Consider the following 23,613-nt stretch of genomic DNA (forward strand, 5'->3'; position numbering starts at 1 on the left):
AGTGCCCATGACGAGCTGGACTCGTCATGGGCCGCGGTGGCGCTGTGCCCATGACGAGTCCAGCTCGTCATATACCCCGCCCGCTAATGCAACGGCCGGCACTGGGCGGGGAAAGGGGCGGGCACTGAAGGGGTTAATGTAAAGTGCTCTGACACTCTGCATTGGAATGAGTAGGGCTATACAAGAAAAAATAGTGGTGCTTAAATTATTTCAACGCTTCAGGGGAAGTAAGCTCTATATAAATGCCATTTGCTTTGTGTAAATACTGGGAAAGATAAACACCTGATATTCTTACACTGCATGCAAATCTCCTAAACAGGGACTGAACAAAGTGAAAAGCTGCCTCTCTGAAGTATGTGTGAAATGCTAACAAGGTGTGAGCCTTTGTTTCCCCTCCGCTTCATTTGAATTGTGTGAGGCTCCTGACTGCTCCCAACCAAGAGACTCAAATAAAAGGAGGCCTGATGACCACTCAAATTCGGCCTTTGTTATGGGCCCAACAGGAGTCTTAAATAAGAAAGCACCGTCCTCATCTGCACATTGTTGCAGATGGAAAGCAGACAACGTGCAGGCGCTGCTGAAAGTGTCCCAGTGTTTGGAAATTACACAGACGAGTTCAGCACATTATTCAGTGCGGCCCAACTTCTTGGCAGGGTGACCACGTTCACCCTGTGAAAAAAGTGGGTGGACACCGTGTACCCCCGACTCGTGTCCTGGTACCGTGTACCAACAGAAGTAAAAGGGCCAGTCCTCATGGGAAGTTACAAATGAAGACCAGGCTGGACTAACAAGCCTATTAATCAATCTAAAGCCAGCATTTACGAAGGACAATGACACTAGCCAATTACAAATGTGGGCTGGGCTTCAAGTCCATACTCCAATACAGCATGCCTTGCAGCGCATGCGCTGCCCAGGCTCGACCTTAAAAACTCCCTGTTCTCGTATGTAGTGAAGGTATTCCGTCATAGATGCAAGCATTTTACGACCTCTGGTAGTACTGGTCGGTGTTTTATAACGAGAGGTACTGCTTGCCAGCATAGTTTATTTACAAAAAATCTAACCCAGACCTACTAAAAATGTTAATCGCATTTGTAAAATTACCCTCCCCGTGTTCTCCAGGACTATTTTCAGCTGGTCAAAAATAAAAGTTGCCCTTCATGGGAGTTATGCGCTCCAGGTTCAGGCTCTGAATAATTTCTTTCTTTAGAAAATGACCCTGAAGATGTAAAGAATAGGTACACAATAATGGATGATATGTCACATATCCCTATCTCACATCCCTCTTTCACTCCCACAGGTAGTTATGTGATTTGAGAGACTTCAGCAGAGGGCTATTCCCAGCAACTTGGTAGTTCCTTGCGTTTTCAACATTCAATGCATCTGTTAATTTGCATTTGACAATAGATCAACACATGAAGTGGTCAACTCTGAAGTGCACGTGTGTTTCCAGGGCTTGGCTGCCTGTAATTGCAGTTTATTTAGATATTAATAATATTGGATGCAATCTGTGTATCTTGTCTTATTTGCCAAATACGTAATTTTTTTATTTTTTGCTTTGCAGTTGGACAACGAGAAGCTGCATCTGTTTCTCAAAAAGAAGACCCAGCTGAAAGCCTGGAGACTATGCCTCAAGAAGAACCTGCCGTTGTGGGAATTGAACAAAAAGATAGCCAGGACGCGATTGAAGAGGTTCCAGTCACGGAAGAAAAGATTGAGCAAGTGGAACAAACCAGTGACGCTCAATCCAACGAAGTTGGGTTCAAGAAGGTTTTTAAATTTGTTGGCTTCAAATTCACCGTAAAGAAGGATAAAACTGAGAAAACCGAACCTGTGCAACTGCTGACTGTAAAGAAAGAAGACCTCGAAGCAAATGGCACAGACCAGCAAGAAGCAAAGCCCGAGACCACAGAAGTGAAGGCTGAAACAGTGGAACAAAGTAAACCGGAGTCACTAGAAATAGAAAATCATAACGGAAATGTCAACTCTGAAGAAGAGACTGTCACAGAAACTTTAGTAGGGAAAGATTCAGTGGGTAGCGCTCCTGAAAAGACTGAAGAAAGTGCTGGCCAGGTTGAAAGCAGAGGTGCAGTAGAAGAGGAAAAAGAGCCCAAAATGTCACCAGAATCACCAGTAAATCCCCTGGTGCAAGAAACCTCATCGCCTTTTAGAAAGTTCTTCACTCAGAGTTGGGCCGGATTGAGAAAAAGAACCAGTTTCAAAAAGCCTAAAGAGGATGAGCAGCAAGTTGTGGAAAAAAATGCAACCGAACAGGAAATGGATAAAGCTGAAGTCCCAGGCGAAGCCAGTGACAAACTGAAACCCGGTGAAGATCAAGAGCCTGTGACTGAGGAAACCGCAGAGCCGGCATCTGGTATTTCCACAGATAAAAGACCTGAAATTCTTCTACTAGAAGAACCTGCAGAAGCCATGGGCGCACCAGTAGCGGAGATATCCAAAGAGGTGAAGTCAGAAGAGCCTACGGTCTCAATTGTTGAAAAAGTGGAACAATCCCTTGAGGAAGAAAAGCCTCCCGGAGAACGCCAGGTGCCCCTGGCTGACATTGCTGAAGTGTATGTAGAAGACAGTTTGGAACACGAAGCCATTACACCGACTAGTGAGGAAACCAAAGAAGAGGCAGGTAAAGCAGATGTAGTTGTGGCAGGTAGTGTTAAGGATGGTATGGCTGAAGTCACAGTTTTGACTGTTGCGTCAAGTTCTGAGCAGTCTGGCGATGTAAAAGAAGTACAGGCAGTTAAACCCACTGACGAACCAACAGACTCAAAAGAAGCACTAGAAGCGGCAGGCGATGTTCAGGAACACAAAGTTGAGCCAAGCCCTCCAGATGCATCTGCCCATCCCCCTGAGGGCATCACCAACGAGGCAGAGCTGTTGTCCTCGCAAGAGAAGGCAAAGATGCAGGGTAGTCCTTTAAGGAAACTTTTTACTGGCAGTAGTTTGAAGAAACTATCTGGGAAGAAACCTAAACCAAAAAAAGAGGCGGAATCTAAACCGGAAGAGAGGGAATCCAAGCCAGAAGGCGCAGCTGAGCAGTTGCATTCTTCATCTGAATCACCTGACGCCCCAGAAGCAGAGAAGGAAGAGAGCATCCCCTCTTCCCCCGAGGAACCAGTCGATGCTGCTTCAGTGGAAAAGCCCACAACTGAGGCAATGCAAACTTCTGAAGGGGAGGGAGCCACTTCAGACGGCGAAAGAAAGAAGGATGGAATTACACCATGGGCTTCATTCAAAAAGTTAGTCACACCCAAAAAACGTGTCAAGAAACTGTCTGAAAGTGACAAAGAAGACGAACCTGAAAAGGCAGCAAAAAGTGCCACCATGTCTTCGACTGACAGTGCTAACTCTGAAAATCAAGAGGAATCTAAAGCACAGGAATCTAAAGCACAGGAGGAAGAACCAAAGCTGGAAAAAAACACCGAAGAGGCCAAACGAAAAGTTGATAGTTCGGTCTCATGGGAGGCTTTGATCTGTGTGGGTTCCTCTAAAAAACGTGGAAGAAAAACTTCAGATTCAGACGAGGAAGAAACACCAAAACCACTCGAAGAGGACCAAAAAACAGAGGAACAGGAGGCAGTAGGTAAAACCACAGAAACTGAAAACGAAGCTCCACTTGCCTCTTCTCAAGAAAGCGATCAAGCCCAGGAGAGTCCGTCCCCTGAGCAAGCAGGAAGCCCTTCGGAAGGGGAAGAAGTATCAACTTGGACTTCTTTCAAAAGACTTGTAACTCCACGAAGAAAGTCCAAGACTAGAATGGAAGAGAAGGCTGAGGAGTCTGCCACAGTTTTAAATACCGAACATCCAACTTCTGAAGGTGAGCTCGGCAAAGAGGAATCTTGGGTTTCATTTAAGAAACTGATTCCAGGCCGCAAGAAGAAAAAGTCTGATGGCAAACAAGAACATGCACTTGTTGAAGAAGGACAAGAGACTGTTGAGGATGAAGATGATGTTCCAGCTGTGGTTCCGCTTTCGGAGTATGAAGCTGCTGAACAGGAAAAACTTGAGGCTCAGCAGTCGATTGAAACCGAGACAGTAAGGAAAGACCATGTACCACTGGCGAGTTGTGCAGAAGATCTTGAACTGGCTCAAGAACCCAGTGAAGGACTTGTTCATGCAGTGACTGTGACTGTAGTGGAAGGAGAGAGGGCAGTCACTAGTATGGAAGAAAGATCACCGTCGTGGATAAGTGCAACGGTTACGGAGTCCATTCAAAAGGAAGATGCCTGTCAAGAGGTGCAGCAAACCGAGCAAGTGTTTGAAACCAATGTAGTTGTAGAACAAGCCGTTGTTGTCAAAAGCCTTGAGTTTGTGCACTCTGAGGCCACCGATCATACAACTGCCAACGAGATGGAGCTAACTTCAGAAGCTGTTACAGCCCTCGAAGAGGCCATTGAAGTGTCCTGTGCAGAGGAGACAGCGGAAATGGTGTCTGCAGTTTCACAGTTGGGTGAATCCTGTGGGACCTCAGAAGAATCCACGCCTGTCGCTGAGGTAGAAAACGGCGAGCTAAATTTAGAAGAGCTGAAGAAGCAAACCCAGGAAGTTCTTGAAGAAGTTGCCGAGAAGGTGAGGCTATCGGAGGCAACAAAGGCCATTACAACCACAACAGTAATAGAGGTGACGTTCTCTTCCAATAAAGCAAATGACGTTGAAAAGGACATGGGGGAGGTCATAGTTGCAAAACAAGAACTTTTACTTAACAAAGCCTTGTTGAGCAAAACTGAACCAGAAGAAATTCAGCAAGTCGAGCATATTGAGGGTGTTCAGGAAGTTGAAGAAGCTATTATCAAGGAAGTTTCAGAGATGAGCGTTGAATCATGTTTTGTAGAAAAGCAGCACATTCAAGTGGTTCAAAGTTATGTTGTTGACCATGAAGATGCAAGGGAAGGTGAAGGATATATAGAGGAACGTGGTGGAGAAAGTGTGGAAAGTACAGAGAGAGAAGAAAGTGATGAAACTGTATTAAAATCATCTGTGCCTGTAAATGATGTGGTAAAGATTGAGGAGGTTATCATCGTACAGCAGCAATACCAGCATTTTTCTCCGCCGCAAGAAAAGCTTTCAGATACGTATGGGGCTACTAAGAGAACAAGTGGCTGTGTTCCAGCAGGTGTGGACTTTGAAAATGTTGATGTGGTGCATAAAGAAATAGTGCCAGATGTCGAAAAAGTGACGGAATCGTTGAATGGTTTAGAGTCCACATTTGACAGCACAACCAAAGAGGTTACTGCAATAGCACAAGAAATTGTACATGTTGTCCTAGGTGAAAACTGTGAAATGCCAGAGGAAGAGCAGGGCCAACCCATCCAGGCTGATGGTGAAAAAGTCACCGACGTACACCAGGAACTGTTTGTTGAAAAGACTGTGGTAGAAAAAGATCAGCTTGAATCTGGGAAAACAGAGGTTGGCGATGACCAGTGTGCTAATTTGAATCCGGTGCAAGAAGAGGTTTTGGATGTGGATGAGGAAGTTATTGCGAACATACCGGAGGTTGCAGCTTCTGAAGCTCGAACGGTTTCTGTCCCTATAACTGCTGCAGCTGTGGAAGAGCAAGTTGTAGCAGAAACTGTGACCCTGATGGACACGGCTGTTGAAACCAAGGAACCCTTGAATTTAACGGCGGCAGAACAATTTGCAGATGCTCCAGCGATGGAGCTAGAAGGCGAGGAGCACATAATTGAGTCTGCAGCCCAGACGGCGGCCGCAATAATGGATGCAGCATTCGAGGCAGCTAAAGGTAGCCTGGATGGCATATTAGATGCTTTGCCCCAAGTTGATGCCGAAGCTATGCCACAGCTTGTAGAGAAAGAGGATGTTTCTCAAGAACTGAGTGAAATAGAGATAGAAGTCAAGCGGGATGAGTATATTGCATCAGTGACTGAGGTCTTCACTGCTGAGCAAGATATCACCCAGTCTGTTGTCGAAGAAGGGGAACGATTTGAAGAGGAAGCGGTAGATCACTTTACATCGATGGTGGACGCCGGAGCTGATGGGGAGCGCCATGTAGAAGAAAATGATCTGCAGTCTGATGCAAAACCTGCAGAAGAGTTGACCAAGCTGACTGTTGAAAAACGAGAGGAGATTGGACATTTCAACGAGGTAGAAATTATTGGTACAGAAGTACACGTATTGAAAGCTGCTGGTGATCAGACAGAGGTTGAGATTGAAGTTTCTGAAGTTTCCAAAGAAATAAGCCATGATTGCGCTGTCCAGGAGGTGACGGAAGAAGTTGAAGCTGGTCTTGAGAAGCAAGAATCTGTACCTCAGTCCTTGGAACCAGAGAGTTTACAGATTTTACCATCTGCAGAGAAACTGAATGACCCAATAACAATCACTCTGCATAGTGAGGAAGTTGACATGAGCACCGAACCACAGACTTCTGATTCATTGAATGAGGCCACAGAGAACACTGCCGACCAAGAAGTAGAACGAGTAGAAGAGGCAGAGTTGCATGAAACTGAGGTGCTCTGCTCGTTGCTTGCATCCAAGCAAAGCCCACAGGAACTTAATCTTCTGCCTACAGACATTGAGGATGGTGAAGTTGGCTGCACAGTGAGTATAGAATCTCACAGCTCGACCATTGTGGAAAAGATCATTCAGACAGCAGTTGAACGAGTAGAAGAGGAAGTCGCACATGAACCTGCCCCTGAAGGGCTGCATGCGGCTGAAAGCAATCCAAGACCCGAAGATACATCTGTGATAGAAGTGGCAGCCAAAGAAGAGATTCTCCCACATAATGAGACTGTGCAAGCTTCTGAATCCAGTCGCACAGTGTTGGTAGAATCGCACAGCTCGACAACAATTGTAGAAACCATTGTTCTGACCACAGTTACAGAGGTGGAAAAGATGGAAGAGATGGTGTACGAACCAACATCTGAGGTGCGGGGTGAGGTTGAAACCAATGGAGGCCCTGAGAGCGCACACGTTTTTAAAGTACAAGAAATCTCAGAACTGCCCGCCATGGAACCAAGTCCTGCCCAAACAACGTTGCAAGATGAAGCCGGTCACACAGCAGGCACAGACTGTCACAGCTCTCCCACTGTGGAGGAGATTGTTCTGACTCATGTGGGTGGAGAGGAGAGCTTGGCCGAGGAAGTGGTACTTGATGCAGTGCATGAGAGGGTCTCTGAAGTCGATGCCATGCAAGAAATTGAAGGAGCAGACCAGCCCACCACTGTAGCTGTTCCTTCTGATATTTTGCTTCCATTGAAGGCTGACTCGAGCCCTGAAGATGCTCCTGCAGTGCCAGTAACAGCAGAAACTGAAGAGCAGGTGCCGTGTCAGCTAGAAATCTGTCATGCCGCAACAAAACTAAGCGTTTGTGATTTGCCAGACAAGCAAGAACCTGATCAGCCGCCAATAGATGTGCACAAAACTGAACAGCACAGTTTATTAGAGCAAACTGCGATAGAAACGGTCCCTGAGAGAGAAGCGCCTACGGGACCAGAAGATGCGCTTTCTGAAGCGGAAGTGACCATTGTTTGCACTCCGGCTGCACTAGAACACCCTACAGCTGCCCTGACCAAGCAGGGAGGCTTTGATTCCATTAAAGAGAAGGCGAGCCAGCCAGTAGCAGCCCATGCCAAAGATGATGTTCCAGTGATGGAACCAGATGATGCGAAGGAAGAGGTTGCATTACAGGGAGTTGACCAGTCGCATGCACCTGTGGAAAGTGAGAGCCCTGGACCTCAAGCCTCTGTCACAGCCACAAGTGCAACAGAAGCTTTGTCAAACGAGTGCCACGAAGCAGCAAGACAATTGCAAGAAATAGAGACTGAGCAGACCATTGAGGTGCAAGAGGAACAGGTGGTTCACAGTGTGCAGCAAGCGGTACCAAGCCAGACGGAAGATACTCTGCAGAGCAAGGCACCAGAAGCAGCACACAGGCCAGAAGATACACAACAAGAACATTCACACACGTCTGAAGAATCCTGAGGCGAACGTGAGTAACCAATGTTCATCATCTGCTGAGGTTTGATTTTAATATGTAAACCTGTATATTTCCATTTCTTGATACTTGTGTTTACTTGAACACTAATGGTGCAGCACAGGTATTCAGCATAGAATGTACCGTATAGTTTACACCCCATGGAAACATCCTAGTTTTTATTTCTTTTAATTTCATTGTCCACATGAGCGCACAATCCTACGTATCTCGGTCTATGGGTTGGTTGTAAAGAAGTAGATCGGACACCACAAACTTGGGTTAAGTTTAATGTAAGTAAGAGGTATAAAAACCCACACCGCGGTTTTGCCAGGCACAGCTAGCAACTAGACTGCCAACATTCACACCCCAGAACTCCCCACAGGACGCATTTGGAATGTTCTTGTGTCCCAGTATGGTGTGCAGCTTCCGCCCAGCTGAAGCTGCCGAAGCACATTATAAAACAAGTGGGTTAAGGCTACAAACTCCCACAAGGACTACAGATGAAACCAATAACGCACATAAAAACAAATACCAACCAGGTGAATAAAATACCTGATGCCTAATCACGAGCGTTTTCCCCCAAATAGCCAGGAGCTCTCCTCACTCTTGCTTCCCTACTGACGTGAAGCTGCCATTGACCCAGCTTCTCTTCCCAGCACATTTAGTGTCTCTTGACACCTGTCTCCTCCCAAATCACTAGTGAATTCACTGTCCATCATCCAGCATGGAGAACGCGGACCAGATGTACCTTCCACATCACCCAAGCATTTCTCCACCTCCCCTTGTCTCTGGTGTGGGGCTGTTCTCCTGAGATTCCAAGTTTGTTCATTGTCCAATTTGACCCAATTGCCACTCACCATTTCGACCTTGTAGGGACCTCGAAACTTGATTAAACCACATACTCCACCTCCAGGCTTTACCGTGACCCAATCTCCCACAATGATGAAGCATTTCTTGAAACTCATTCGATGCACCCTCTTTTCCTTGCCACTCCTTTCCGCATCCAAGACTGAACCAATTTGGTTCCTGGTAGTCTGCTGTGCCTCCTCTGAAGCGAGTTTTTCCCTGTACCGGTGTTCACAGCGGTGCAATAAGCCCAAACCATGTACTTAACCACAAGAACAAACTGGCACTACACGCCAACTGCATAGTCCCTTTCACAAACCTGTTGACCCTCTCTACTGAACCATTCTCCTGGGGATTATACAGTGAAGAACATGCATGCCTCGCCCCAAGAATGTCCCCAAAAAATTCATTTCATGTGACGTCCGCTGTGTACCGTTCTGTGAGTAGAACGGAGGGTGTATGCCCTTCCTTCTAAACTCCTCACTAAAAAAAAAACCTCAATGGTAGAAGTGGTGGCGATGCATCTCATGAATGCTACCTCCAACCACTTGGATTTGGCTTCCACCAAAACAGCCGCAAGCCTATCGTGTTCTGGAAGAAAGGGAAAAGGCCCAATGAAGTCTAATAAAACCGTCTCCCATACCTCCCTCACTTCAGACAGATGCTGTTCCTCGTGCAACTTTCCTACTCCCATTCTCATGCAGCATTCTGAATCTTTGCAAATGCCTCACTTCTCAATCTGTTCTTTCAGCTGATTATCCATGAGAGGCTGACAAAATCTTTCTTTGACTTTTGGTGGTTAACGTTTGGCCCAAGTGACTCGTGTGCCAAGCTGATTTGCGACGGCCTGAGCGCACGGGGGGGTGGGGGGTGCATACGTTTTTTCCTTTTTCCGTCAAGCAATCACCAAGAATAGACACCTAGTCAACCACCTTGAAAAATGGTTTCACGCCATCAGGCAGCATAACTCTCGCCTAACCGCCCCTGTAACTAACTTAAGCACACACATAAGTGTTAAATCTTGCTCAATTACTCTCATCCAGTCACCTTTGGAAATGGAACCTCCCGATCCTTCTGTGACTTCCTCATGACTGGCCACAACTTCCTCAGTAACTAAGTGTGTGTGGTTTTTTTTTTTTTGTGTGTGTTTTAGTAGTCTCCACTGGAGTCCACTATTAGGCTGTCTCTATTACTTCATCCTCCAATAGCGGCTGAATAATCTTCTATACTGCCCTCGCAGCCATCTGTATCTTCCTAGCGACCTGTCTAACCAGAACAGCATTTTTGTTTAGTTTCATCTCATGTATATAGTTCTTAGCTTCCCCCAACCTGTTCTCAGAAACTTTCTCTTGACGAGCCATGTGTCTTTCAACCCATTTGCATCAATGGCCATCACTTGATTATCTGCCCTAGGATTGACTATGATGTCAAGGTTGTATTGAAGTGTCCAACCCGTAATAGGGGGACCTTCCAGGGCCACATATCTTCCCAGTTGTCTGCCGACCCGCAAATCTAATCTGTGCATTCATGAACCCCACAGCCCTAATGTCCGCCCTTGATATCCCTTAATGACATCCGAGGAGGCCAGCTGCTCTCCTGGCCACGTGGCATCAAACCACTTTCTCTGGACTACTGTATGAAGAGGGCCAATGTCTACCATCAGATGCCCCATCATCCAATTGACCTCAAAGACTGCTTTAGGACGTGTTCTCCTTTCCAGATTAATGCTTCCCAAAACACTCGTCCTGTACCATGAGTACTCTGTAATCTGACTGCTCTTCCTCAACCATGGCAACTTTCTTCTCAGCCACCTTACACTTGTGCACCAAATGTAATTTCTTACCACATTACAGCAATCCATGCCCACCGCAAAACACTGTTTAGAGTCTGCCTTATGATAATTGCTGCCACACCTAAACCAAACCAGAGCGAACTCGCAAGAGCTCACTGGTGTGGAGCTTTTCCAGCTACTGCATGCTGACCACACTAACCAGGTACAGATAAATCTTGATGTTTTGAATCGGAACAGATGAGATGAACGGATACTCCCTGGCTGGTCAGGAGGAAACTGAATCGCCAGAGAATATTCAGCTTCAAAAGAATACATGGAATCTGATGTCCATCAGATTCCATGTCTGGAGACCTCAACATGATGCTGATGTAATGCAACACTATTCTTGCTAGTGTCTCCACCTGCGGACTGAGGTTTGACCCTGGCTGCATTCACTTGGTCAACGTCATCCACCAGGCCTGTTGTATCAGTAACTTTGTTATCGAAGTTCGAATTCCTCTTCTCTGGCATACATTTTTCGGATTCCTCGACAGCCTTTGTGAAAGCCATTGAATCCTTCAATGTGGGATTTTAAGCTGCCCACAATCTCTCTTGAATCTTTTTGCTGTTGCACTGGACTATCAACTGGCCCCTTATCACTTCCTGCGTCATCTGACCAAATTGATACTTTGCAAACAGCTGTCTTAACCTGGCCACAAAATCAAATGCAACATAACTTCTTTATAGACATCCTCCATCACGCACTGGGGCCAAAACTCTTATCTGTATTTCAGTTTTATTCATTTAACTTCTGGCTACCATCATACTCAGTTGGTCCTCCAGTGGATCTTGTTTGTGCTGAAAGGGACTGGATATTCGGAGGATGAGCAAATTAGGACCAGGAATATAATTGCTACACTCAAATGATTTGGGTAAGTCGGTGCACAGGCTTTCAAAATATAAATCAAAAGGTTTACCCACAAGTAAATAATGAGTTAATCAGCAGAGTTTAGTTTAAATGTCAGTTTTAGTATTCCATTTAAGGGTAAAGAGCACTTAAGTGGTATGCAATCCTAAATTGAACTAAATAGTTTTAATAAAGCAATATCAAACTCTGCGAGATCCAAGGATGAAGGGAAAAATCTTCCTCCGCTGAGGGAGATTTTGGATAACTGTAGCATATGGATAATTCCAAGTGTCCAGACCAAAACCTGCATCAGTCCGTCGCTGTAACATTAAAGTCACTACAGCTAGTATAAAAGCTGGCGGTAGATCGCAGTATTACATCAGTTTGCTTTGTCCTTGGAAGTCCAAGCTGTCCGTCTTAATGCTGGAAAATGGGTGAGCCTAGTTCAGTCCCAAAATCTATGTAATTCTACTCCATGAGGTCTGGGGAGACCTCTCTTGAAATCAGGAATGTCAGTCCACTCTGTCCTTTGGTTGTCTTCGATAGAATGAGGATGATGTAGAAGGTAAAAAGTGTACAATCCGGAAAAAGTAAGTAATTCAAGCTACGTAGCTTCCTTAAACAATTGTAAGGCAACCTCAGTACTTATCAAGCCTAATCGAATCACTTGTTTTTTAACGCTCATTTTTACTTTATTTTACTTTATCTTTATGGCGTGTGCTTCACTTTAAAAAAAATCCTTTGTACTGTTCCTGATCCTGTTGTGTACTCTGCTGTTTGCACTCTGCCTATTTGGACCTACTTGGTCAGCGCTTAACTCTACCGCCTTCCGCTCGCTCTGCGGTCCACTGCGAGTTTTCTCCCGTTTGAGTGGAGAGAGCGAGCGAGTTTACTGCAGCGCTTCCTGCTTCCGGTTGGGTTGGAAGTGCAGGGTTGACGGGCTAGTCGTCCGGAGTATCCTGTATTAAAGTAGGGTGACTCAGCTGGTGCGCCAAAGACAGGCCGTCCACGCCCAGCTGTCGCCAGGAGCCAGGCCCCGCCTACCTTCCTAGGCGCACTTACTCAGCTGCTGCCCTAAAACTGGTCAGACAGCCTAATAATGCCTCCGATACATGCTACAGAATCATAACCTTCTCTAATCTTTCAAAGCCTTTATGTGGGTCAGGTGCCCTTGGATCAACATGATCCTCAGAATGTCCCGGAAAATATCAGGCTAGCAGTAGATGCACCCTTGTGTATTGACAGTCCTGTGGCCCATAGCGCCATTCATAACTGGAGAGGTTTCTTAGCCAATGTTAGATCCCTGCCCTAAACACACTACTGAACTATAGGATCTAATTAACTCTGAATCCCCATATTTAGTGTTTCTCACGGAGACCTGGCTCAAACCATCCTCACTACCAGCCATTGCTTTAGCTCTTCCGCCCCCCCCCCCCCCTCCCCCGGGGACATTAACAAAAGCCTAAATGTATTCCATGAGGCTATAATCTGCCACAGACATTCTTGCACTGTTAAAACCACAGCACGTCAATCCGCGAAGAAAGCACGTGGCCTGGTATACTTCTGAGCTTCTCAGGGAGATGGCTAACTGCAAAAAAAAATTGAAAAATTATGGCGTACATCGCAAACTGAGGAGAAAATAACTTGTAAAGCTGCCTAGCACTGTATCACAAGAATCTAAGAAAAGCACGGAAAGTCCATATTACTCTAGGTTAAACCAAGCAAGCAGTTCCACCAAAGAACTATTTAAAGTCCTCAATTCCTTTAGCAATCCAACTGCATGTATCTATCAGCAACTCTCAAACATTGTGACAACATTGCCCACTATTTTGAGGGAAAAATTAACAAAATATGATAAAATTTCCAAGCGACTTTGAATCTCCAGATAACACTACCCTATTTTCAATATCGCCGAGGGAGAAGGATATCTGCTTAGAAAGTTTCCCTGCCTTACAGATATCAAAAGTGAAAGATATGTTGAAAACAGCCAAATCTGGCTCTCCCCTCGATATTATGCCAGCCAATTTGTTTTCCCCACTAGCTACGCAGCTAGCTATCTCCATCTGCACCATATTAAATGCATCTTTAAGCAAAGGGAAACTCCCTCACGAATGGAAGGTGGCACAAGTGCTTCCAATCTGTAAGAAGGCACATGTACCCGCAACAGGGCTAGCAAACAATCGCCCTATCTCACTCCTTCCACTTAGAAGTGAACTTTAGGAAAGGCATATCAACACTAAGTTCATGGAGCACATGCTGCCTCGATCCCGCTCAGTATGGTTTCAGACCTAATTACTCCACTGAAACTACCCTTGTAGGCAGTACAGACTATATCCGATTTGCCTTGGACAATAATAAGGCTGTGCTGTTCGTGCAGCTGGACTTGTCCGCAACTTTTGATACCGCCTCATCACAAGATGCTTCAAAGACTAAATGAGAATGGAATCCATGGACTGGTGTTAAAATGGCTGCCAAGCTTTCTGGACCAATGCACACAAATTGTTAACATGGGTCCTTTCCGCTCGCCCATCATGAAGCTCACAAAGGTGGTACCACAGGGCTCCTGTCTTAGCCCTACCCTGTTTAACATGTATGTTGCTCCTCTTACGACGATCATGGGTTCACTCCCTTCTTATGCGGATGACACATAACTTTTTAACATTTGATCCCAAAACGGCTTCGACCAAACTGCCCTTTGCTGATGGTATGTGGGCAATCTCTAGCTGGATGACGGAGAATTTCCTCCAGCTAAATGCAGACGAAACTGAAATCTTATTTGAGGCTCAAATCATATAGGTCCCTGGACTGGTGGCCCACGGAATTGGGCTTGGCTCCTACCCCGAAAATAATGGTAAAAAAACCTGGGAGTCCGTTTGGACCACGCTCTTACTATGAGAGACCAGGTAATGCCACTACAGGCGCCTCCTTCCACACATTGAGCCTCCTCCGCTGAGTGTCCACTTTCTTCCTCTATCTGTTAAGAGGACCCTGACCCAAGTTCTGGTAATCAGTCATCTCGACTATTCTAATGCCCTTCTTGCAGCCGCAAATGAATCTTTGCTGAATAGACTGTAGGCGATTCAGAATACGGCTGCTCTTTTGACACTTAATATGCCCCACAGAACTTCCTCCCTGCCATTGATGAAAAACCTTCACTGGCTGCCTATCCGCCAAAGAATCCAATCCAAAATGTGCTGCCTAGTCCACAAAACTCTCAATGGTATTGGACCTGATTTATTTCACAAAGAGTCCAGCGTTGCCAGCCTGGCAGATCTCTCTGCTCAAGGGAAAACCCTTTTTGTAATCCCACGCTACTGGAAACTTTACAGAGTTTTCTCTTACCTTGCCCCAAGCTTTTGGAATTCTCTCCCTGTACGCTTCAGAAAACTCCTGAAAACAGAGCTCTACAGTAACTGATTTTGCTTGCCTAGCTTACCCGTAGCTCTAGCGCGATGATACTCCTTCGGGGGCGATTCCGGCTCTTGATAACTTGAATGGATGAACGAGGGAATTTTAGTCATATGAACTATAAGATATTTCAGAGAGTAAGCGAGATCATGCTCTCGAATTTCTGACAGTTCATTTCCAAGCATCTGTTCTAGTATGCCACAGATTGTGTTGCAAGTACAGTCAAGCTGTACCGTGGATGTCCAAGGGAACGATTGAGAATTAGAGCACAAGTAGCAACTTTGCTAAAAGTTCCTTTATACTTCAGACTATTCAGTTCATGTTTGGAAAACGAAGCAAGATTTGGGGCCTACATGAAATACAGCTCATCCACAATGAAATTATGCTAAAATATGAATCTCGCATTGTATAGCATAGAGGTATTCATCTTGCAAAAGCATTCATGAACATTTCAATAAAATCATAATTGTTTCACGGAAGTATAGGGTATTCATAAAAGAAATTGTCACTTGCGTATGTAAAGAAGTTTTCTATACAAGTATTTAAAATGTTTGAAAGATTCACAGATGTTATATAACTTAATACCGTGTAGCACTTACTTTTGTCATTTTCAGTGTACCCGTTACACATGAAATACTATTTCTATCACATGGAACATTTAATTTTGCGTGTAAAATTTCCCAGTTATCTTTATTGTCACATTATCTAATCACAGGATCAATGTCACGAACGTGTTAAAAATTCACATTTATTATGTAAATATAAAATGTATCGTAAGCTCATTCTAGCATTCTGCATGCTTTTACGATGCAGTACCTGAATCAGAAATACATTGTCATTTTCCAGAAGCATGAAGCTCAACACACATTTGTCATCTATATAAAGTATTCTCAATTATTTTCTTTTTTTCCCACAAATTTCTAAGAGTAAATCCTTTGCTCTATCAAGCTTCTCAGACGGGTGGCAGGTACTGATGCACTTACTAGCCGCTACCCTTTACCCAAGATCCCTTTTTTTCCTGAAAGCTGGAAACATTGACGTGGCTACATCTATTCTCGTGTTTGGCAGCGTTTTAGAATGTCCATCCACTAGATGGCAGCAGAGGATAAACACATGCAAAGAAACGGCACAAAAAGCAACTAGATGCTGCCCAAAAAAAATTGTCCAATCTCCTAGTAGTACCTAAAAGTATGTTGGCCAATAGTATGCATTAGCATTGTGAGATGTTTTTTTTAGAAGGAAACAGGACGCTAATGAATCTGCGGATGAGTATGTTAAAGTTACCGAATGATTGTAAATTTGATCATTTACAGGAACAACTCATTAGAGATAAGGTCCAGCTATACAGGAAAGGCCATGGATAAATGGAGATGCTCAGCTAAAGGATATTTTAGCTATAGTAAGAAAGGTGTAGTGCTAGAGCATTAAAAAGTGAATGCAAGGAGTTTTCTGAGCAGTTTGTTACTAAAGTTTGTAAGAAAAAGAAGGGTAGTCGGGTTAAGTGGTTGGATGGTTTGTAAGAGGAAGGACAGTTAAGTCTTCCTATTCAAAAGAAAGATAAAAACAGTCCAATGTTACTGATGGTAATATAGGAGGAAGGAAAAAACCCTTATGTTGGATTATAGGTTTGGAGGTACAAATGTTTATGTACCGTTGTCAATGATATGAATAACAGTCGTTAAAAGAGAAATTGTTGCATACCCAGCAGGATTTTCTGGAGAAAAAAAAATAGATATTATTGGGTATAGACATTTTAGTTTTCAGTCAAGAGATCTGTGGGGCGCTATATATCTCTGAAATAAGGTCCTCTGTTTTGGGTTGGAAAGAGCTAAATATCATTTTAACCCCTTCCCTGCTCATGACGGAACCGTTCCGTCATGAGCCACGGTTGTCGTGTGCTCATGACGGAACGGTTCCGTCATGACAATCCTGCCGGCGGCCGCTCCGCCTGCGCGGCGCTGTTTCCCCGCCTGTGCGGGGCGACAACGCAAATGGGCGGAGTCATGACGGAACCGTTCCGTCATGAGCACAGCTCAACTGTGGCTCATGACGGAGCGGCTCCGTCATGAGCACAGGCCCGCCGCGCTGCCCCCCTGCCCCCCCCAGCGCTGCAGCGGAATGTCCGCAGCAGCGAAGGGGTTAAATCCCAACCATCCTGATCCGGTTATGAGTGAGGGTGAAACCATCGGTGCAGAAGTATTAAAGCATTTCCCAGAGGTGCATTCCGGTGCTTTAGGGAAGCCCAAGAATTTTGACCATAGCTTATATATATTTTTTTTAAAGATGCATGTCCCAAAATACATAAAGTGTGGAATATTCTTATTTCTCTCAGAACGAAAGTAGAAAAGGAGTTGGAGAAGTTGGTTAATGCTGCTATAATTGAACTCCTTAAGTCCTCTAAATGGATTTCTACGATTGTGGTCACAAGACAGAGTAATGGGACAATAAGATTATGCACTGACTTTCGCCACTTAAATAACATTGTGGTGGACAAATTTTCCCCTGCCTATAATTTAAAAAATGTTGCTCTGGTGAAGGGTGTCGATTGGTTTTCTACCATTGATCTTTCAGCAGCATATCACCTAATAGTGTTAAGTGAAGAGTAAATGTTTGACTGCATTTATCACACCCGTTACTACCAATATAAATGAATGCCTTTTGGACTAGGCCCTTTTTTTGTGAACCCGAGGGAGGCAGGTGAGTCTTCTGCCTGGTCCTGTCTTAAAAACCTGTGGTGCCAAGTAGAACAAATCCTGCCACGTCCAACCTTTGACACTTTGCTAACACCAAAATACAGAAGCGGAAATATCACCCCCCACCCTTCTTGGTGGTCTGGTCTGTATAATGGAGGCCTCTGTTTCCTCCTGTAGGATTCAGTTCTTCACTGCTCTGGTTCATACCGGTGTACGAGCATCATCCCTGCGGTCATTGTTCACGGCAGTGATGGCTTTGTCCATGCTTCTTGAAACCTCAGATAAATGCTACTGTCTTTTCAGTGCCGAGGCAGTGTCCTGCATGGGTTGTGATCATTGAGTGACAAAGTTGCACACTCTCCTCTTAGCTCTGAGGTCCTCCCTCTTTTACCTCCATTCGTCCACAATCTTCCCTGCCACCAAAAACTAACCACAGGCCTGGACTGGGAATTCTCAGATTTGTATACTGAAATGTTCATTTTTCAAAACCATAATGTGCTGCTGCATATGTGATTGGTTAACGACACTATCTAGACTATTATTTTATCGGAAATGTTATATATAGTATGTCACTGGTCTCTTGAAAAGGTTGTTAAAGCAGTAAGTGTAATAAAGGTTGCTGTTTTTGTTAAGAGTACGTGAATTCTGCAATGTGATTCAAAAAAATAGTGGTGGGCCTTTGTTTTTTATTTTTTAAGTGCCCGATTATGACATTTTTAGGTCTCGCCTGAGCCAGCGCTTTAGCGCTGCTCTGGCGAGAGTTTTAGTAAGCGGCATTTGGAAGTGCAAACTAGTGCTTCTTTGAGGCCTCCACCTACAGTGCATGTGCGCTGGGCGCGCGCACCATTTGTCCATCGTGATAACTTTTGCGGCTGCTTTGATGTTCTTAGTGAGCCGCGCGTCCACTGAGAACATCAAAGCGGCCGCCAAAGTGCACACCATGCTACCCCCCTCCCTTATCCCACTTCCTGCTGCACGCACCACTTACGGGCGATCGCTGCGAAAGCGGCCAACGCTTGTGGTAACATGGCGCCCGCCTAGGCAATTTCTTTTATGTGCACTAATGCCCAGCGACAATTACTTATTTACTAACATGGCGCCAGCTCCGGGTGCAAATTATTTATTTACCAGCATGCTGCTTTACTCGCAGACAGGCAATATCCTTTATGGCCACGGGCACCGCGCTTTGTTTCACGGCACCCGCTTTCAAGTAATCTCTCTTGGTCCACGTTTAAAAAGCAGCAGCGGCGCTGCTGATCAACTTTTGCTGCTACTGATAAAACCATGTTTTGAGAGGTGGGTGGGGTTGGAGGGAGCCCAGCAAGACCGAGCCTCTGCCCCCCATTGCAACTGAACATGCTGTAAGAACTCCTCGCAGACGTCTCTTCCCACTTACTAAAGGAGACAATTACTTATTTGCTAACATGGCGCTAGCGCCGGGCGCCAATTACTTATTTACTAGCATGCTCCTTTGCTCACAAACACGCAATACATTTATGGGCACGGGTGCCACACTTTGTTTCACAGCACCCGCTTTCATGCAATCTCTCTTGTTCCACTTTAAACAAGCATTGGCATAGCCAATAGGTCTCGCTTTTGGGACCTTATAAGTATTTAGTTTTGCAGCACAATATCCTTGGTGCAACAACATCAGCTGTTGCATGGCTAAACCTTGTACCTTATTAGTGTTTAGCCATGCAACAGTTGATGTTGTTGCACCAAGGATATTGTGCTGCATAACTAATGACTTAAAAGGTTCCCAAAGCGAGACCTGTTGGCTATGCCAATGCTTGTTAACAGGTGTGTCAGTTTGTGAGGGGACCACATACTGCGAGACTTGACATGGCTACGTTGATGAAACCTTTTTTTTTTTGTGAACTTTTAGTTTTTGATGGGCCTAGCACTTTGTAATTTACAATCCTGCTTCCCTGTCAACTTGGAGATTCCCCTTTCTGACTTCTTCAGTAAGCCACATTCCTCTTGAGATGATGTACAGTTTGTCTGTGCAACATGCCCATGAGCTTTGACGTAGACTGTACAGAGGACTTTTCCTCTGCTCCTGACCTCCTTTTGACTTTCAGCTGATAGACTGCAATTAGGATGTGAGCCCACATTTTTTTCTCCCTTTGCATTGTCTGCCATGGCTGTTGCTCACAATGGACTACACTCTGGAAAGGTTTTCATGCCCTCCTGATGTCCGCAAAGGCAGCTTTAGGGCAAATGTTGTTCTCTGCCACCTTTAGTTTACCTGGCAAATTTAGGTGTGTCTAGAAGCAATTCAACTAGCATTTTACAGAGACCAAGCTCATTGGAACGGTTTCTAGCTTTACCCTTGATTATTCATTGTCCTCTTCTGTATGTTCCCATGCATATTTAACACTGACTTTTCTAATGGCTCCACTGCTAACAAAGTCGTTTGCACTCATACCACTTCTGTAATAAACACATCTTCTAATGTTACGGCAAATCCTCTGTTCACCTCTCTCGTCTCCTGTAATGTAGTTTGAGTGTACGCTCTGCTGCAAGATGTTTGCACTAAGTCTAGTCCATCTAGGAATTTGTCAATTGCTTTTCGGATAGTTCACTTCAACAGGCATCCGTTTGTCTCTGACATAGATGTGGCTTCCACAACTGAGCCAAGTGTTCATTTTGAGGTGTATTCGATAATCTGCATAATGCGAATAGGACCTTCCCTTTTGCAGCCTTGACTTCCTGCAGTCCGTTACAATATTCCTTTTCCCTAGGGTCCTGTTAGTCTTTAGCTGTTTACGGTCATCTGTTATGATACAGAGACTCTCAGAATCTCTATTGAGTGTGGTGACTAACCCTTTGCCCACCTCTCAATAATTCCTATTGAATTATGGCATGCAGCAATATTTGAAGGAGACTTGCACTGTTTTTCAGTGTTTCCCACTTTACTGATGCGTGACTCAACCTACCATAGTTATCCATTGGGAACGAGCGAGACACGTGCCTGTTATGGATGTTCGACCTCTCCTTATGGATCTCGTGGCTTGCTTGTTATTGATCTAGTACAATTTACAGGATATTTTATCATGTTTAAAGGAAACCAAAGCACCCTCTACATACACATTTTTTTGCAAAATCTACACTTGGTGGATCCGTTGCAAAACCTTTATAGCCCTCCACATGATGTTGAATATGTGTAAATTACAAAGTCTATTACAGTACATAAAATGCACCCTGTTCTGAGACCAGGTCAATTACTCTCTATATAGATGGAGAAAAATAACCATTATAAAGCATAAATCCAAGATTGAAAATTAATCAATCCTGAGAGAAACATGCCTCAACTTTTTTTTTTGTTTGTTTGTTGTTTACAGTTAGTGTTTCAGCTCCTATTCCTTGATGCATAATATTTTTTAACTGATTAGGACCAAGTAACATTGCAGATTTGGTCATATTGCCCCTCTTAAGTTAACAGTTCTCACTAAGGTATTTGATTCTCCCGTAGTTTGTTATTATGGTAATAGAAGACAATTCAAACTATTTTTGAGGAATGCCTGTATAGTTGACTTTAATAATTGTATACAGAATCCTAGCATTATTACCGTTTAGCATAAAAAAGGCTAGACTACCAGATTCTAGTTGGGCGTTGTAAAATCAAATTAAAGAAATACTCTGAAATGTTAAAAGGTTTGAGGAGCTACTTTCACTGATGCCACCAGTCACCTTCAGAGTACTATTAGAATATTATTTGACTACGGTTAAGAAAAAAGTTTTGAGCTATTCAATAAAAAAAAAATATAAGTTTTCTTTCAATCTCCTGTGAGAACAGCAAATTACTTTAGTTTGGTGCAAAGAGGCGATGGATAAACCAATTCACTTAATCCGTTTTCTCCCTTTTTTATTTGAAATTGTTGTTTTTATAGCATTAATTTTTGTTCCAAGTGATATTTAGGGGAAATGTATTATGCATTGGCATGGATTTTGCACTACCTCTTGTGAAGTTACTTTGAATCATTCACTAGATGGCAGCTGTGATTGTCGGTCTGTGCAAGTAGAAGCCTGTGATCTTAACATTTGATCTTGACAAAGCCCACGGACACACATGAACCGGTGGCTGTGAAGATGTTACCAGCCACTTTTTCTTTTGCACATTAGCATCATTCCCACCATAAAATGCATACAATTCATATCCGTAATCCTCCTAATCGCCAATTGAGTGCCAATTGTGTCTCGCTTAAGACACCACATGCGCTGTCTTACTAGACCTTTTATTTTCAAACAGTGGGCTTAGAGACCACCCATTACTTACCATTGGTTCACTTCATTGTCACTCTTATTTGCTTGCTTTTTATTGGTCAGGTGTCAGTCTTCCTTCCTCTTGATGTGTAGGTCTAGAGCATGGACTCATTACTTGTGTCCTTCTAATGCTAATTTTTAGGTTCCATTTCTTTATTCGTGCTTTAGCACTCATAGTGTGTGTTTTTAGCGGTATCGCTTATGTACTTCTCTTTACCATGTTTCGCCTGCCCACTGCTGTCTGGCCAACCCCCAGCTTCTGCTTCCCACCCTCCATTGATAGCATGCTTGCTCCCAGCAACCCTCCTTCTGTTCTCCATATTGGCCCCCCACCGGCCCGCCTTCCGTTGTCAGTTGACCAAACCACCTCACCCGACCTCCCTCGTCGCCCACCCCACCTCCATTGTCCTGGTTGCATCCACACCTACACTGCTGTACAGCATGACTAAAAAACATTGAGAAAGTCAATGCCTCTCGTTCAATGAACATCATCTCGAGCTACTATTATTAGTTTTAATAATGACCATATCAGACCAGATTACATTAGTGGCTACCATATACAAGCATCCCAGCAGTGATCGACTTTGTGGCTACCATCAGGCATCCCAGCAGTGATCAATTCTGCATCAGCCATGGTTCCCTGCAGTAATGTAAAATGCTTTGTCAATGCAGTATGCCTTTACATGGGTAATACATAGCAACCATAATTGGAACGCCCCTGCGTTCAAGTTAATGTTACAAGCCCCCATCCCCCAAACATCAGCTCCTGAATTCTGAAAATGTGCACATTTTCATATCAAATAGTCAGTTTTGATATACATACGCAAATTTAACTAACAAAAGCTGTGAATGTATTATGCTGATATGCACACAGGAGAGCACTTGTGTGTAGCTGGAGAACTACTAGTGGCTCATGAGCTACTTATTGGAGAAGCTTGCCCTAGCTAGTATCCTGGAATGTGTAGTCCTCTTTAAATTTCAGTTCTGATCCCATTGACTTGAAATGACTGGCAGAGTTTGTTCCTTTGTCTATACGACTCATGTTGTGGTACTCACTTTAGTTAATCTTCACTACCAGTGCTTTCAAGGATGATTTTTTTTTTTATTTGCGAATTTGTCTGTACCGGTTGAGTGCACTAATTGTTAAACTGGTGTATTGCCACCCAAAAATATCCCACAAGACCCTAGGAAGCAAATATTCAACTTATTGTATTGCACTTAATTTCACTGATCAATTTAACGATGTGGTGTTAAAATATATTCAATTATTTTATGTTTTATTATACTTAAAACTTTCATCAAAATATGTTCCTTTATTCAACTTTTAATAAATTTACTACATATTAAATGAAAAAAGCTAGCAATGGTGTGATTGCTTTTTCTAATTTCTTTTTTTTATTTTTTATAAATGACTTCTATTTAAAGTACTTGTTTAATACACATTTAATTTGAGCTAATGTGTTGTACCATTGTATTTACTGTTATATTATACATTGCAATAAAGAAAAGAAAAATAAGAATAATAAAGCTCATTAATTTTCCCTATACTTTAACATATGGAAACCTTTGCCAAGGTGTCGGAGATCTCTACCTATGTGTGCAGGGTTAATGGTAACTAGACTCCTAAAAGCTGCTGTGTAAGGCTCCACTTCCTGATCTGATGGTGTGGAGATATCTACATCTAGGTGTAATCGCCATGTGGAAATAGTGACTAGGAAAAAGTGTAGAGCTACACCCAAATGTAGTAGTAAATGTACATATGAGTAATTGTGTACATTCA

The 23,613-nt window shown here is 43.9% G+C and overlaps 1 protein-coding gene across 2 annotated transcripts in view; it reads left to right on the forward strand.

The window, feature by feature from the left end:
• The window catches only part of AKAP12 (A-kinase anchoring protein 12), a 383,789-nt gene that overhangs the window by 356,579 nt on the left and 3,597 nt on the right, over positions 1-23,613 (forward strand). For both annotated transcript variants that reach the window (XM_085612494.1, XM_085612495.1), the window contains one exon: positions 1,562-7,957. In XM_085612494.1, coding sequence (XP_085468620.1) covers positions 1,562-7,950 — 6,389 coding nt within the window. In that variant the 3' untranslated portion in view covers positions 7,951-7,957. The remainder of the gene's footprint in view (positions 1-1,561; positions 7,958-23,613) is intronic.

Source organism: Triturus cristatus, chromosome 6 (genome assembly GCF_964204655.1).
Source record: "Triturus cristatus chromosome 6, aTriCri1.1, whole genome shotgun sequence".
NCBI lineage: Eukaryota > Metazoa > Chordata > Amphibia > Caudata > Salamandridae > Triturus > Triturus cristatus.